We start from the raw sequence: 18,220 nt of genomic DNA on the forward strand, positions 1-18,220 counted from the left end.
ACTGCGGGTGTTCACTAATGCTAGGGAGGTGATCCTAAAACAAAGCCAGCAATGCTGGATATGGATGATCAGTCATATGAACTATATATCACAAGCACTTGTTTTTCTAAACTCTCCTCACCCAAATCTGTGGTTTAAAGGGTCAGTCCACCCAAAAATTATATTTCCTTTTCTGGAAAATGATGGAGATTTAAGCCACCTAATAGTTTCTTATATCTCTCAGGGTCTTTATTGGTGAGATCTCTGCTTATCTGGTAAGACCATTATGACGGGTTCTGATTCTTGCTCTTGGATTTTTTATTTTATATTATGGAAAATGCAACTAAAGGAGCTGGAAGATGAAAAGTGACTCCCTGATGGGCAGGGAACAAAGTTTATTACTTCATGATGCTTGAGTAATGGACACTTTGACTTCTACTTTTTTCTTACCTCCACAAAATGAGGGGCCACCACACTCCAACAGCGCATGATATGAAGCAGCGGGCGAGATTTACTCCGAATAATGCGTAGCATGACATCACCAAGGCGGAATAGATGTAAAGCACTTCTTTTGTCCTGGATAGATTTGATTTCCCCTACAGCATAATAAGAAATATATTTTTAAAGAAGGAATCCCTTAAAGCTGAACTTTGGGAATATTTTTTTATTTTAGATACTGCACTAGCTAGGTAAGATAGTCCTGTGTGTACTGTGTGTGGATGGCTGCTGCTTACTATAAAAAGCATACCTTGTTACAAGCCAGATCCTACACAGTGTTGGATTTACAGGTGCTACAGAGATGAGCGCAGTGACTAGAGCAGGGAAGGGCTCCACTCACATCCCTTCCTCTCTCCTTGCCCATTTGCAAAAAGCTTTGTATTCTTTTTATGTGAATGTAGGAGAAGAAATAATTTCACATAGCAGCCCCACCTCTCCCCGATCCTCCTCCACCCACAGAATGCCTTGTATTCTGTGAAAAGAATACAAAGCTTTTTGTGAATGAGTGAGGGGAGAGGAGTTGGTAGGGATGCAACTAAAGGCCTTTAATGCTGTAGTCGCTGCGCTCATCCCCGCAGCACCTGGAAATCTGGCACTCTGTGTAGGATCTAGCTTGAAGCAAGGTATCGTAAATGTTCCCAGAGTTCATCTTTAATTCTGCCTGTAATGGGGGTCCTAGAAAATATTACATTTTTAGCAGAAAACTAGTTTTGCTATATAGAAGGTCTACCTGGCATTGCAAGAGAATAATCCACGGTTTCTGTCACAGAATGAAATAACTGTGCCTGGGAAGCCTTCTTCAGATGATAAAGAAACCCACTGAGAGCCACCAAATTGAGCTTGTCAGCAGCTCCCTCAAACAGCCTGCAAAGAGAAAAACATGAGTCAAGGCCTCAAGAGCTAACATTCATTCAAAGATTTTCTCATTTGTGTGCCAGAAGTTATAAATATTAAATGCTTAGAAAATTAGAGCTGAAACCTCTAAGAAATGTACATTTCAAAACAAACAACAGCTGCTTACTTGTCCACTTGGGTAGAAAGGGTACAAACAGCTTTAGCAGCAATGCTTGCACTCATCAAGCTATTTCCTCGAAAGTCGAATGCTCGGCCCTTAGTGCCTTCTTTGATAAGATCTTGGATTGGAACTGGCTGGATGACTGGACTCTTGACAAAAGAGGCCTCCTGTTCTGTGGTATATTCTTGAGACAGGTCTGTGGAAAGACCATGTGCATCTGTAGAGACTTGCTGGGACTGGGTGATGTTCAGAGGAAGCTGGGAGGCCCCATCACTAAAATGTGTATGCTCCAAGGTGCTTATATATTCACAAACCCTACGGAAGAGGAAGGAGAAAAAGTTATTTTTAAGAATGTAATGTTAACGTGAAGAGCTTCCAGTTATGTTAAAAATATATGAAAGAAATTGAATGAATAGGACAGAACATTTTCAGAAATGTTTCAGCTCTGCCTGCACACAGATCCTGTGATAGAGCCCAAGTGTTCTGCACCTGCTATGTTCCCGCAACAGTATCTGGGATGATCTAATGATAAGTAATGTATACCTGTTTTTTGATCACTTCAGGTTAAAGAGCATATGAAAGATATGTAAATGCGTAAAGTTTTATGTAATGGTATCAGTCACTGAAATGAAAAATTGTCATCTATTTGGGTTTTCATAAGTCAATGTACCCTGTTTAATAGGCAATTCAATATGGCAATGGGGGTGCACAAAAGTGCAGTCTGCTTAAATTGACCAGGCAGGTTTCGCCAGATCACCTACTGTCCTAAAAAGATTCCTGGGGAATGCAGAAAAGGCGAAATCTAGCAAATAAAAACAAAAAACACTTCTGTCCATTGCAAAAGCCTCATCTCGCAAGATTTTAGCTACTCTGTATTCCCAAGGATTTAGCTGGAAAGACTCTCCTAAGCACCATGGGTGGAAGATGGGGGTAGGGTAGTTATAAACCCAATAGGTACATTTTAAACTTACCAATAGTGGGTGATTTGTAAAACGGGAAGGGGGCTGGACAGTGTAAGCGGACCTTACATTTTAAATGCAAGGTCAGCTTCATATCAGTTAAGAGATGATTTCAAAATAGCTGCGGTATGCCACTGCACGTCATCAGCAATGGTGTTTTCCTTGCTTTATTGAAAGGCTGCTGATGATTACTAGCTAAGCAGAACCAAAAATGCAGAAGATTACAGCATATGGTATAGATTGCGGTTAAGGGGCTCAGGAGGTTAGAGGAGAGGCAGTTTAATCATAGACTGAGCAAGGGGTTGTTTACTGTGAGAGTAGTAAAAATGTGGAATTCCCTTCCACAGTCAACGGTAGCCGCTGATAGCATTGCTAAATTCAAGAAACTATTGGATGAGTTTCTTAGTTCACTAAATATACAAGGATATGGGAACTACTAGAGCCGAACATACACAAACACACACACACAGGTTGAACTCGATGGACCTGCATCTTTATTTAAACCTTAACTACTATGTTACTATATCAAAATATACTTGCAAATGGCAATATATGAAAATGAACAGAATAGAGTGGAAATCCCCTTCAGGCTGCTTCACCTGTTATACATACAAACTGAGCCATGCAAGGTGCAGGATAACTGTCATTCTGTACCTGAACACATGTGGCCAGCAGTCTTGGTTGTGACTTCCCATCTCTAAGCCAACATTGAGTATGGCATCCATGCAGAGCACATGTGCATTATGCAGGCGATATCCTCCATGTTTACTTATCTGTTCCAGTTTTTGTTCCACCCTGTGCTTCACTGTATAAACAAATGTATCATAAACATTAATAGATCACATGCTGGTGTTTTGGACAGGAAAATGAATTATGACTTTTGATGTGCAATGTGCCACAATATAAAAGGTTCACTGCTTTAAGTGCTTTTATCACTATGCATCTAGAGATATCACCAGTAACAATAAGGGTAGGTTGTTTTATACAATTCTTTTACAGCTTTATATTGCTGTATAATGTCAAATCAGTCATGAACAGTGTACTTCTCTATAACTGCACAACATAATACCTTGTGTAATTGTGTCACTGTGTTCGGAATTTTCCTTATCTTCTTTTTCTTCTTGTACGCAGGATGCTGCTGCCATCTGAGCCAGCGCTGATGCACAGTTAGCGGCAACCCCTTTTAAAAAAAAAAGCGCATAAGGTTATAAAGTATAATATGGAATGGTGCTATACCTTTGTAAGTGTCTGACTACAGCAGACTATAGGGATGTTGACCAAGAATATATATCCACTAAGACTGCACATTCATGAAGAGGCAGGGGAGAAACTGGTATGATTCGTTCACTAATATCTTGCAGAATATAAGAGCAAATTAAGATAAATATGAATGACCACTGCTCTCTACTAAAAGGTTAGAAGCCACTAGTAAAGCACCCCAATGACTTGCATTGGTAGCCACTGGTGCAGACAAGATATAACCATCCTGAAGGTAAGTTTCCTGTGATATATTTCATAATATTAGATAGTTGGCACTGTCAGTCACATTAATATATGTGAATGGAAAGGGGCAGAGAGCGGAGAGAAAGAGACCTGCACTTATCAAAGATAAGGGGTGCAATAACAATTTGGACAGCTATTCTAACCTATTGGTAGTTCTGTTTAAAGTAAACCTTTACTAAGAAAAAAAGAAAACATTTCCATTACATTTTTGTGAATATCCTGCAAGTTGTTTTAAATTAATTTAAAAAAATGGTCATAGCCAGACTGTACCTGAAGGCAGGAAAGACGTACATGTAAACACTTCTGGCACCATCATTTGGAGGAATAAATAGAAAGTAGACAAGGTTTCTATCTCACAGCCATCTGTGTCTGTGGGTGATGATAGGCCAGCCAAAACTAGTCTTAGAGGGCCCTCAACATCTAATGCTTAAGGCCATTTGAAGCTTAAAGTATAATTAAAGTCTTACGTTTTTTTGGCATATATCTACTGCTAGCAAGCAGCAGATATATGCCCCATGATTAAAAAATAAAAATAAAAAAATGAGGCAAATACCTAATTACTTACCTCTTCCAGCGCCACTCGCTCCCGGCTGAAGCTCCCAAATGGCCGAGAGGAAGAAGTGTGTGGGCGCATGCGCAGTAGAGCGAGGGGAGAGTAGAGAACATTAAACTCAATGGACGCAGCCGTGAGCGCGCATGCCGAACAGACGCCGTGGCTCACAAGTATCGGAGAACAGCACCAGCGCTGGAGGGACTGTCAGAAATGAGTGGAAGGAACATGATCGGATCAAGAGGCATGAAAGCATCAGATATTATTAAATGTGTTCCCCAGGTCAAACTTGGTTTTAAACTACAAGATCGAACAGACATTTACCAGCTTTTTAAAATAATAGAAAAATAGCCTATCCTCTATCGTAAGACACATCTTTGTTTCAAAAATTAACTGATGCATATTTAGAACTGTAGAATGAGAAGTCCACTCACAAGTCTGGTACTCTGTGCTATTTCATACATTAATAGATATTGAAGGCAATGGATGATGTAATTAGACAGAAAATACCTCTTTTGAAATATGCAGTTAAGCATCTTGAGGATCTAATTTAAAAAAAAGGACTGATTGCACACAACATGACAATAAGCCAAAAATGTAAACTACATACCCAAGGCACAGCTGAGACGGGCAGCTTTCCTAAGACCATCTAGGCTCATGCAGATGGCATCTCTCTCTTTCTGATTTTGCTCCTTTATACCTTCAGCACCCAGCATAAAAGACAAACCCTTAGAGCTTCCTGCCATGCGTCCAGTAAGAGGAGCAGATAAGGTGTCTATCAGGTTCTTCCAGCATCCAATAAGGATGAATCGTGCAAAAGCCACACCTGGGGTAAAGGAAAAATTAAGTTCATATATGACACTAGCATCAAAAAGGTATGTACACATACTGTATATTTAGGTAACCCGACCAAAGGTGGCAGATCAAAATGTATAAGTGTTCCACTGTAGAGGGAGAAAGGGGAGGGCGGTATGTGCGTGTGTTGGTATGAATAATTTGGGCCATTAGTTATGTTGTTTTGTACTGTATGTATGTCTACTACATATATCTTGTGAAAGATAAAAAATAAAATGCCTATAAAAATAAAAATCATACCAAACTCAATTTTCCAAAAGTGACAGAATTCAAGAGCCAGTCAGTGTTTTCCAAAGACAGTTAGTGTTTTTTTGGTTTTATTTTTAAAAAGGGAACATGCAATTTCATTAAAAACAAGAGAAAAAATACTAAAGTAAGGACCCAGTTATAATTTCTGGCATATAAGCTACCAATTTCCTGGTATTTTTTCTGCCATACAGTAAGGGGAGAAAAAAACTTAGAAACAAATGAAGAACAATTTGAATGATCATGTTAGTACACACAGAGAACTTTCAAACCTAGACACATACAACTGTAAAGCAGGAGTTAAGTCAACATACCTGCTAAACTTGATGGATCCATATTCTTCTCAGGAGGCAGTGGAGATTGTGTTGATGTAGATGCTTGGAGCTGTCCACCAATAGCACTGCTTCCCAACCCATCAATATCTACAATTACCAAATGAAGACATTCTAAGGGCTATACATGGAACAACAAAGCAAGGTGCCTGATATTACATAAACATTTCCTTCATAAAGTTAGATGGAAACCATAGAGCATTTTTATAAGTGCATATATTTAAGCTATTGTAATTTTTAACCTGCAATTTCTATATTTTAATTATCGTATACAGTAATACCTCGGTTCACGAACGCTTCTGTTCGCGAACAACTCGGTTCGCGACCAGGAAGCTCAGCAAAATTTTGCTTCAGTTCATGAACTCCAAATCGGGTGATGAAGACGACCGCGGCCATCTTCCCCGCTCTGAAACGTGGTTGTGGCTTCCTCTAGTCGAGATTGCGTTTGCACTCAGACCGGTGCACATTTGCTGTGAAGCTTTTTCTTGTGCTTTATAGCACATACAGTGCTGTACAGTATTATTCAATCCAACATGGCTTCAAAGAAAGTGCAAAGGTTAGTGTTCACTCGCTTCATACTGTACTGTACTGTGTTTCTTATTTTTGTGGTTAAAAAAAAAATGACATATGGTTCAGAACGGATTAACCTTATTTTCATTGAACCTTTTGGGAAAATGTGATTCTGTTCGCGACCAAAATCAGTTCGCGACCAAAATCAGTTCGCGACCGCGTTTGTAGGGGTCAGAACGGATTGAACTTACTTACATTGAACCTTTTGGGAAAATTTGATTCTGTTTACGACCAATTCGGTTTGCGACCAGAATCGTGGAACGAATTAAGTTTGTGAAACGAGGTACCACTGTATATGCTTTGCTAGTTGCTACATGTATTTTACTTTAAATGTGTGTCTGCTATGCTTAAACCTGAACGCCAGAAAAAAACAAAAAACACTTCCACCTAAACCTTCTACTCCCAAAGGGCAGCTGAAATGCAACAAAAAAAAAAAGAAAACACTATTAAAATTACTTCTATGGCCAGAAATGGGTAATGCATCCCATTTTCACCAAGCTCATTGCGAGATACAGCCGCCAGAAAAAGGGTTGTTTAAAAGGCACCTACGTCACAATTTATAGGCAGGGAAAAATGGGGGTAATCAAAACCAGATCCACCCACTACAGGCAGCGTTTCCATAAGTTGCTGCCTTGTAAAAAAAATATTTCTCCTAGAGAGATAGTGATTGCACTGCTTTCAACAAGTCTCCAAAATTGACAACTTGCATTGTGAGAAGAAAAAGCATTACCGAACAGGAAGAAGAGTCTGTAATGCAAAAATTTGCCTACCTGCATATGCAAAGTTACTGATGAACCATACATAGAAACATTTTCATAATGTATTTTGTATAATTTCTCTAGTTTTTCTTTAAGTAGACCCTTGTAAATATATCACAACGAAAACTAACCTAATAAACAATATGGTAGCCAAGGTGTATAAACACAGGTACGTTATATAGTACAAACCCACAATGTAAAGGTGTACACTGAGATGGATCCCTTTTATCAAATTTGCACTAGGAATAGTGCAAAGCCCATTACTACATCTAGTGTTCATTATACAGTGAGTGGCCAGATTATTATGACCACCTGACATTTGTAGGCAAATTAGCTATAATTAGCTATAATTTCACGCTGAAGTTGCTAGAGGTCCAGACCATTATAAATAGGGAAGCAGGTTGTTTACCACGACAGTAGAAGTGATTTTTTTCTGAAGATATGGGTAAACAATGCGATTTAACAGCCTTTGAACGTGGGATGATTGTTGAGCCATGGAGCCCTGGAGCGAGTATCAGCAAAACAGCAGAATCCGTTAATGTTCAAGAGCAGCGGTTGTTAAAGTGTTTAAAGACTGGACTGTCAGACGAAAATTTGGGTCTGAACGTGCGAATTGTGGACTGTCAGCGACTAGTCAATGTTAGGGCAGAACGAAGAGTGGCAAGACTGGTACAAGACAACAGAAGGGCAACAGTGCAGTGTCAGATTCCTCGCATCACATTTCAACATCTCGTGGAGTCACGAGGCGGCCCAACAAAGTCATCTCATGGAGTCATCTCGTAGCCAAACGAAGTACTGATGGGGTGGTCATAATAATCTGGCCACTCAGTGTATGTGTCCTGAAGTCTCCACTAAAATGGCTTGTTAAGAATGGAATCGATCTTAAGAGTTGGCAGGCAACATATGTCATAATGACTGAAATTATAGCAAATCCTATACTGCTACCAGCTTCATTTTTATGGATTATGCAGCAACATACATCTGTCAATTGAACAGTATAACAGTATATGTTCAAACACATGTCTATAAAGTTCATTTTTCTACCCCTCCTATACATGAACAGATGATAACCAACATTGCATTACTTACTAATCAGCATAGTTATTAGGGGGAGGCAGTGTCCATCTGGGCTTCCCCAGTACCCAGACTCTCCAAGCATATTCCTGTCTAGGACTTGGTGATAAAGCTCCTCAATCCAGGCCTGGGAGAACACTATCAACACTCCACTCGACTGTATCTGCTTCATGAACTCTTTCTGTTCCGTAACAGGTAGAAATGACAAGGACATTGATGAGATTATTGCACACATCACAAAACAAAACAAAAAAGTGATATCTTTGCATTTAAAGGAATACTACATCTTGAAAGCAGGCTGAAATGGTCACAAAAGGGGGCAGATTGCCTTCAGAACACTTCCCACCACTTAACACTGAGGGTTACAATCACTAAAGTGAAAATAATCTTTTTGAATTTTTTTATTACATTTAGGACTAAAAGAAATAACATTTTTAAATAATTTTCTCCTTTTTACATACATACATATATGAAGAAATACTGCATATTAACATTTCATGTTAACCTCATGCAGCCAGCAGGTTTTTTTGGTGGCTGACTTATTGTTGCATAGTCTATCTTGTTAGGATAGCAGGATAATAAATTACATACATAACAGCTGAATGACTCATTCACACCAGGTGCGTTTGGCTGCACAGCTCACTGAAAGTCCAATGCAATGGAAAGTTGGAATCTATTGTTTCCAAAAGGCTTAGCTCTCAGAAATGCATTGCGCTTGTGTGTCCTTTGTTAAAAAAATGGAAAATGCCTTTTTTTAATGCAGCGCAATGCATTACAATGCATAGCAGCACTGTGAAACGCATGTTAAGGAAAGGAAAAATAATGGGGGGAATTTATCAAAACTGGAGCAGACAGAATCAGGAGCAGTTGCCCATGGCAACCACTCAGCTTCTCTCTTCAGGTTGCTCAGTTAGGTTTTGAAAATGAAAAATAGAAGCTGATTGGTTGCCATGCACAGCTGCTCCAGATTCAGTCTGCTCCAGTTTTGATAAATTCCCCCAATGTGTTTTGCTTCCTGCTGTATATAAAAAACCTGCACATCATGCAACACGGAAAAACTAATCACAAGTGCATTTAACGTACACGAATCCGAGCTAAATGCAACCACCGTGGTGTGAGTCTAACTTCAGTGAAGGAACCAACTCTTCTGGTAGAAAAAAAACCCATCTGAATTTTAGCGAGACAGTTAAAAAGCATGAAGGCAACACTGATCTTATTAAAAAGCAGAGCATATCCTGCAAACTAAACTAGTCATAGCTGTACCTTGCATGGAACAGAAATCTTTACTTCTACTCTCTTCATGTTTACCGATATAATAGAGATGAGCTGGCACACCCTGGGAGTACTTAACTGCTTCACGGGTAAAAATGGAGGATTGCTGAGCTTTTAATGTACCAGGGTAAATCAAAAAGTAAAGGCAAAATACATTTAACAGCTTTAATAGAAGTGACTGTGAGCACTTGAACATATCACTTTCAACATAATCTCCATGCTGGATGATGCACTGGTTGTATCATTCATCTAGCTTCTGTATTCCTGCAAAGAAGAAGCTTTTCAGCTGCTGCTGAAGCCAGGTGTGCACCGCTTCCTTTACGTCATCATCTGAGGTAAACATACAACTGTGGACTGCCTTCTTCAGCGGACCGAACAAGTGATAATCGCTTGGTGTCAGATCCGGGCTGAAAAGGAGGATGTGGAAGACGTTCGAAAGCAAGCTATTACTGCTGTCTCTATTGTGGCTGTTGTTGTATGAAGATGTGCATTGTTATGGTGCAGCAGGACTGTTTTAGACACCATTCCTCCACTTTTGCTGCAAACTGCAGGTTTAAGCCAACATCCAATGGTGAACACTGGTATCACTCCCTCTTCCCACAGAAAGCACACCATAGCTCACTGCTCTTCTATGGTGCAATCTTGCAACAGAGCATCCAGGCTTCTGTCCACATGACTACTACTCAAATAAAGTCCGAACAATGTATTGCGCATGTTCTAACTATCCATTTAAGTTATGTAAATATGCTGCATTGCGCAAGCTTCTCTCTGTTTCGGTTAACGTGTAATTTATAAATTGCCTTTACTTTTTGATTCTCCCTCGTATATTCCATGTGAGGGAAGAATGAGCAGTTCAATGTTAAAAAATGGCCAGTTTAATAAGGCAGTGTAGTTGTATACAGAATGTAGATATTTTAAATGCCACACTTACTAGTGTCACTGGTGCCAAAGCTGTCTTCTTTCTGTAATAATCACTGCTGGCAAGCTTTAGGTTTAACAGAAGAGCATAGTAAGATGCAACATACAGGCTGTCTGCATTCAACAGCGCCTGGACACTTGCTCCGCCATTATTTTCAAAGCCTGGAGAATGCATCACCCCTATAAAAAAATGTGTAAAAATCAAAAACAGCTGTATATAGGAACATTTTACTGAACAATTCTTTATCACATTACAGTATCCTATCTCTAGTTTCACAGGAGCATCACACTACTAACCTGAGCCTTTATTTGTATACAGGTGCTGCAAGGGGCCATCCTACTACACACTTGGTTTCACAGAGACATTTGGGTTGATTTACATAAGATAGAGGATGATAACTTACCAGAGGGTGTGTTGGTCAATAAAGTGAAGCTATGTTCACTTTGAATATCCAATTATGTGTGAAATTAACAAAAAACTTAAAAAGTAAAAAAAAAAAAGGATTTTTTTCTAGCATGATTAGGTATTCAAAGTGAACAATTCACTAACATTCATATTGCTAGAGCTGCAGCTAACGATTATTTTCAAAATCGATTAGTTAGCCGATTATTAAGTTCGATTAATCGGATAAAAAACAAAATAAAATACATTTTAAAAGGACTGGCAGCGGCGAGCATGAGGTGGGTAGGAGGTGCGGCGCGCAGCTTGTGTGGAGCCGTGAACAGGGCCAACTAATCAGAGGCCGATTAATCGATGATTGAAAAAGTTGAAAACGTTTTCAATCATCGATTATAATCGATTATGTCGATTAGTTGTTGCAGCCCTACATATTGCAAAGTGAACAAACATGTTGCCAAGTAAATATCCACTTTGCTAAGTAAACAGCCTCTACTCCTTTAGTAAAATCAACCCCAGAGGCAAAGGTTCATTTAAAACACTAGAGGCTCAATTCACAAAGAAAAAAATCATTGCAAGGCTGGCCATACACCTATCTATTTTTTTCGATCAATCCGCGCAATGAACGATTAACTAGAAAAATAGACCCGACTCCTCCTTAAACACTAACAGCGTGTCAATCAAGGAATCCCGCTGTTTACATTGCATTCTCCCAGCCAACCACCCTTTTTTTTGTACATGAAACATTATTCTTATAAAGCAATTGGATTATTGTAGTCACCATAAAAATCCTTTGAGTCCATTGAGAAATGTAGGAAGTCTTTAAAAGGAGAACTATGAGGTGAGTGCTTTTCACTCACCTCATAGTTCTAGCCGACCTGTGACAATGAGGCTGTCACAGGTCGGCTCACTAGATCGGGAGGTGAGCGAACACATACTGGCGTTCGCTCCCCTCTCGATCCTGTCACGGCTCTCTGCCGTGACAGGGGAGGGGCTGGATTCCCCCCTCCCCGCTCCAGTCCGCCAGCGCTGACTGGCGGAACGGACAGGGGAGGGTACAGCTGGCTCTGCCTCTAGATAGGCAGAGCCAGCTGTCAGTCACGCAGCTGGGCAGATCCTGGCATAATTGAAGGGATCCGCTTCAGCTGCGGCGTCTCAGTATACCGCGAGCAGCAGCTTGCGGTATACTGCGGCATCTCAGTATACCGCGAGCTGTAGCATAGGTTGTGTCCTCCCGTTACAATAAGGAGAACTATGGGGAAAAGCCTTAACCCCATAGTTCTCCTCTCTGCAGCTCTGCATGCCGGTTTAAAATCAGCTTACATTCATTAGTTAAACAAACTTGTTTTTTTATTTACTTACAAATAGAGTTTATCTACTTCCTGGTCCAGTTTTGGCACAAATTATGTAATGTGCCCAAGAATTGCATCCTGGGAAGGTTACATCAGCAGAGCATTGCTGGGAAATCTTATCTGTAATATCATGAGATCCCAGGGAAAGGCATTTTCTTCCCATGAGATGATGTGCATGGTCAACATGTCCTAGTCACAGGTACCATAGTTTCAGAAAAGTAAAGAGAGATCTAGTAACCTGCCCTTTGTTAACATGGCCACTGTGAGAAGACTGGGGAAGAAAAGGGAAATAAGGTATGCAAAGAATACAAAGCCGGCAATTATCTATAAGTGTCTGTTTGTAGATTGTCATTTCTAAAGGTGTGTTTGTCGTTATTTTAAATATATGGGTTCCTCTTTAACTTTCATGTAATACTGCCATCTATAGGAGGATAGAACCTTGGAAATCAAAAAACTGCAGGCCAATGCGGGATAACCCCTGTCACTACCAGCATGCCTCAGCTTTGTAGCAAAGCAGTTTCCCAGAGCATGTTCATAAGAACAGAGGGGTGGGACCGGTGTCCTTCAAAAGACTCCAAGAAAAGGATTTTACGGTGTGTACAAAAATCTATTTTCTTTCTCTTCTATTGAGGGACACAGTAAGTCTTCAACTGTCAGTACTTCAAAAGCAGCCCAACTAAGGGGTGGTGACACAGCAAACAAAGCATAAACAGGTCCAAGAAAACAAGAGACCTAGGGACTGTCTGCAGCCTACGGAGCAGCCTGAAGGACCTTAGCCTTAAGCTGGCATCAGATGAGGCCACAATGTCCATATTGTAATGTGTGAACAGAAGACCAGGTGGCAACCTTGCAAATCTGGGAAACAGTTGCTTGATGTCAAGAAGCACTCACAGTTTGAGTAGGGTGCACCTCAACATAAAAGGGTGGAACCTGATTATTGAGACAATAGAGATGGTGACATGAGAAGCAGGAACACCCTTACAAGGTTTATCCAGGATGACAAAAAGGTAATTGGTCTTCCTGAAAGAAGCAGTGGCTCAGAGACTTCCACAACCCAAACCACATCCAGACAATGGAGGCAAATTTCCTTTTGGTGAACTGGAGCTGGAAAGAGGGATGAAATAATAATGTCTTGCTTGAGGTGAAAGGCAGATACTACCTTAAGCAAGAATAAAGTCCTGGGACCTTAAAGTTCACTTATCCTTTAACTTTGCACTAAATACATTTTAGGCTCAATTTGCAAAGCGTTAAACACAATGATAAAGATCAGCAATTTTCAAATCCCTGTAGTCTCAAATGAAAATAAACACCCTTATTGTGGTGTGTTAGCTTTATGAATTGAGCACTTTGTCTTTTTTCATGATGTGATATAAAAGTTTTACAGTAGTATACGAACAGAACGCACTATCCAGAGAATTCCAATACTTCAGACTTTATTGAAATTCACAGCAAATCCAGTATTACATTGAATAAAAGTGTATAAAACAGCAAACCCCCAGCCAGCTACAACCTCTCACATGTTTCACCCGTAGGCTTATTCATGGAGGTGCTGGTTTTTGCTGCTTTATACACTTTTATTCACTGTTGTACCGGATTTGCTGTGAATTTCAGTAAAGTCTGAAGTATTGGAATTCTCTGGGTAGTGCGGTCTGTTCGTATAATACTACATTCCAAGGTAGAGACGCACCTATTAGACCAGCACCTGGGGAGTCCTGATGGCGGCTAAGGAATTGGAGTGGTGAGATTTCCTTTGGCTCTACATAAAAGTTTTAAAATTTGTTTCCAACTGTGTGGGGAGGGTGACTGACCCTGTTATACCTGATGCTGCAATTATCTTTTGTTTTCCCTCCACAGGAAAACTAGTGTAAAAAAATTACCTGCGAAAAAAAGAAGTCTGTAAGAAAGTTATAAATTAACCATATTTCTAATTTAAACATACCCCACCTGTACATGCATATTTGTATTTGGAAAGTAACCAAGCTGCCCAAAAGCTGTGCCACTCTATCTACACTGATATTCGTCAAAATCCATCTAATTATCTAATCGTTATCTGTAGGGAACTGGACAAAGAAACAGTATAAACTGTACAGAGACAGGAAGTACTAAAAAGAAAAACCTCCCTCAGCACAATTTACTAGGCCATTGTTTTTCTTACCTCTAGTACTAAAGAAAGGCAAACAAATAACACAATTTGACCCAGAGACGGGTCTTCATTTAGAAATAGTCTTAGTAGTATTTACCAGCTTGTAAACTTGAACAAAATGTTGAGGCAAAATTCTGTAAAGTTGAATCAACTTCTTCCATTCTTTGCAATGTTAACAGCCGTGGAATAAGACCTTCAAGTGACTGTATGAAAAGTCTGGCACTATGCTGTTCAGCCTCCTGATTTTTCAGTAGTTTTAATGACAAGGCAGCAGTCCTTAGAGATCTATGACCAGGGCAGTCTCTGGGAGTCTGGTCCTCATCTGCCAGGGAACAATTATCAGAGCCAATGTCAGAAACATCAGATCTCCCAGAATCCTTTTCTGCAGCCATGGAATACTGATCACAAGAATCAAATTCTGTCCTGGAAAGATCTTGTTCATCAACACTAAAATTACTTTCACTATATCTTGAGCCATAAGATCTTGTTCTACTTTCAACAGACAAAAAATTGGTTATATCTGGATAGACTGTAACGTGACTCCTTTGAACAACATCTGGCTGATCCACAACTTCTAATTCAGTTTCCTTACTGCCATTATCCCTAATAATTGGGGACTGTAAATTATTCCCTTGGCCATCCAAGTTGTCCTCTGGAGTGGTCTGTCCCATATCGCCTTCCAAGGTGGTTTGTCCAGTGTCAGTTGTCACACTAATGCTAATATCAGGACTCTTCTCGGTTCCCAGCTCCCAAGGTGTGTGTTCGGAGGACAGAATACGTCTCTGCCATCTAAAATCTGCCTCATTAATTTCCATAGACTCCCTGCTGGATTCAGCACCATCCCTCATTTCCTCGAGACGTCGGAGAAGATGTTGGACCTGGTCTTCTTTCAGACCTTTTCCTTGGCTTAGCTCATCTAAAGCTCCAAGCAGGGTGCTAACACATGACACAGATGCATAGCATGCTTCAATACCTCCTTTCATACATGCCTCTGCCATTCCATCCATGATTCTACAACACAAAACAGTGACATGGAGTAAATATACATTATATCAAACCGTAGGTTTAGATTTAAAAAACAAAAAAAAACACACTTCAATATATGGAGTTAAACAAAAAAAGAAAAGAGCTAAGCTGAATCATTTCTATCTGGGTTTCTTATGGCAGAACCCCAATCCAAACACATATCAGTAGGCTAAATTGCTTTCACCCAGACTATTGTGTGTGTGTGCAGGTGTGCATGAGTGTGGTATGGCAATGTACCAGACAGAAAACACACATGCTGTATTTTAGGTGCATTAACCTGTTAGTCCATTCAAATTAAATCCCTCAACACATTAAGGCATGTATCTAGAATGTAAACTAAAACTTGTAAACACAATACATATTATTGCATGCATTCTAGTGCAACAAATGACGCAAAATGATCAAATGTGTCCAACACTAAACTAACAACATCCCAGCAGAATGTTTGGCTTAAAATCCACATTAAAATATTGAAGCATCAAGCAAATAACATAAGAAAACTTACAGTTTTAAAAGATCCAGATGCGACTTCCTCTTTGATATTGACCGCTTTCTAGTCTCTGGTTCAGATGTGCATGGCCCGGCAAGGTCAAACAGCCTCTGAGGACTGCTAAGTATCTAGAAGTCAGAAACCAAGCAGATTTATAAACACATTTGTTCTGTGAGGACCAGCATAATGATTTGATGTTAGATGACCAGCAAGGAGCACTTTGTCAGAGAGACTAAAACACTGATAAAGAATACATTTCAGCATGAACAAGGGAGGGGTGTTTTAAGTAAAAATTTCCATGGACTCTCTGCTTGAGAACATTTGAGAAAAGTCAACACTGTAATGTGAGAATGCCATGACACTGATATTTGTTTGAAAAAGCTCTATGCCATTCACTAGGTTTTTCTTTAATACAATAAAAAATAAGATCTGAACATGGCTAAAATCTGCCCTTTTAACCCAAAAATAAATATCTTAGATACCTAGGAAACACCATCAGTTGGGCGACATACTGACATAATGACAAAGCTTGTATCTGATGTCAGATCAAAGGATACAACAACAAATTTCCCATGTGATACGCTGAAAGTTTATGGGCTGTGATAAACGTTTTGTTAATGAATTAAGATTAATGGTCAATCAACTTTTGTCTACCTACAGCTCCAAGGCTCACAATCATCGAGAATCTTTAAAAATAATGAATCATTCTGAATAGTTTCAATATTAGGCCTTGTACAAATTGGAATCAAGCGCGACCTTGCCGTGACGTCTCTAGGAGCTCCCTGTCCCCCTTCTTAAGGGGAGGAGAGCCGCCGCAACTCCTCCCACAAACACGGCCAAGTTACCTTGGCCTATTACTTGTCTGGCTGTCAACTGACTAACCCTCTGGCTTTAATACTTTTAGCCATTAACCCAGAACAGGTATGCAGATAAGGACTTCTAATTTCACTTTTCTGATCTTCACACTTATTCCATATTAGGAATTCCTATTCATATTGCATTGCTTACATTTTTACTTGCTGAAAAATCCTACCTAGCTTTCCTTTTCTATGTGATATGAAGAATAGGGCTGGGGAGTTAATATTTGCGTAATATTTGCCTCTCTGTACTGGGCTGGCAGATCATCTATATCAGTTGTAAACCAGCTGTGCACACTGTATGTCCTAACAAAGGGTTAAAGGTCTTAAGGCTTGGGTGGTGCATTCTATGTTAATGCACTTTTAAATAGGGCTGTTACTGATTAAAATGTTCGTGTTCTATTAATCGAATAATTTTTTCATCGATTAATTTCGATTAATTATAATGCACATACAGATCCAACTACATTGGCCTATACACATACAGCACAGCAATGAAGTAATAAAATGAACTAGGGTCACACTAATCCAGCACGCTATTAATCTCACGTGCCCTACTCAATATGGCTGCCGCTTGAGTGGGGCAACTCAGAATAATAACGTGCTGGATTAGTGTGATCCTAGTTCATTTTATGACTTCATTGCTGTGCTGTGTGTGTATAGGCCAATGCCTTGGCTGGCGCTCATGCAGAAAGTTTCTTGGGCAAACTCACCGGCCCAAGAACGTTCAGGAAGCGACATAGAATATAACATCTGCTGTGCTTGTAAATACCTGAAGATATAACACTGATATACATTGCGACATCTCCAGGTATTTAGGCAAAATCATATTAATGAATTGTGCATTTGCTCCAGACCTGCAGGGCCAATCAGAGAAAATCTAAAGGAAAATCTAAGATGCAGAATGTGGGTAAAGCTATCCAGAAGTGAATATATACACTTAGTCTTACCAGCCCAAGTGGCTCTGTCGGCTAATGAAGGGAAGGGGGGAGGAGTCCGGTGACGTCAGGGACATCGATGTCACCAAACTCCTCCCCCTTCCCTTCGTTAGCCGACGGAGCCACTTGGGGAAGAGGGGTGGAGTCCAGTGACGTCGATATCCGTGACGTATCGGATCTCCGACGGGACACCCGGAAGCCGGCGGAGAGGTGAGTATTTTCATTAGCGATCAAAACATTTTTAATCGATCAAAAAGATTAACGATTAATCGAGAAATTAAGCGTTAATTTCCACAGCCCTACTTTTAAACAAATCTGTCCATAAATCTGTCCCCTTATTTCACACTGCAAGCTGAACGATATACGCTGCCCTATGTATATACCTGCTTCAAATAAAACAACTGAAAAGGTAGGGAATATATAGATATCTTTTTTGACATGCTATGGGAGTGAGAACATTTAATGCATAATTATTAGAAAGGTGGGGG

General features: G+C 40.0%; 1 protein-coding gene across 1 annotated transcript in view; it reads right to left on the reverse strand.

Moving 5' to 3' along the window:
* ARFGEF3 (ARFGEF family member 3) overlaps positions 1 to 18,220 on the reverse strand; it is a 132,840-nt gene that overhangs the window by 30,478 nt on the left and 84,142 nt on the right. Inside the window, exons 13-23 of the mRNA XM_018566348.1 lie at positions 15,953 to 16,065; positions 14,531 to 15,432; positions 10,543 to 10,709; positions 8,355 to 8,520; positions 5,920 to 6,027; positions 5,115 to 5,330; positions 3,521 to 3,631; positions 3,106 to 3,256; positions 1,499 to 1,807; positions 1,208 to 1,341; positions 430 to 575 (exon numbers count right to left, since the gene is read on the reverse strand). Of these exons, the coding sequence (XP_018421850.1) occupies positions 430 to 575; positions 1,208 to 1,341; positions 1,499 to 1,807; positions 3,106 to 3,256; positions 3,521 to 3,631; positions 5,115 to 5,330; positions 5,920 to 6,027; positions 8,355 to 8,520; positions 10,543 to 10,709; positions 14,531 to 15,432; positions 15,953 to 16,065 (2,523 nt within the window). The remainder of the gene's footprint in view (positions 1 to 429; positions 576 to 1,207; positions 1,342 to 1,498; positions 1,808 to 3,105; positions 3,257 to 3,520; positions 3,632 to 5,114; positions 5,331 to 5,919; positions 6,028 to 8,354; positions 8,521 to 10,542; positions 10,710 to 14,530; positions 15,433 to 15,952; positions 16,066 to 18,220) is intronic.

Source organism: Nanorana parkeri, unplaced genomic scaffold (assembly GCF_000935625.1).
Source record: "Nanorana parkeri isolate BGI_ZX_2015 unplaced genomic scaffold, ASM93562v1 scaffold940, whole genome shotgun sequence".
Taxonomy (NCBI): Eukaryota; Metazoa; Chordata; class Amphibia; order Anura; family Dicroglossidae; genus Nanorana; species Nanorana parkeri.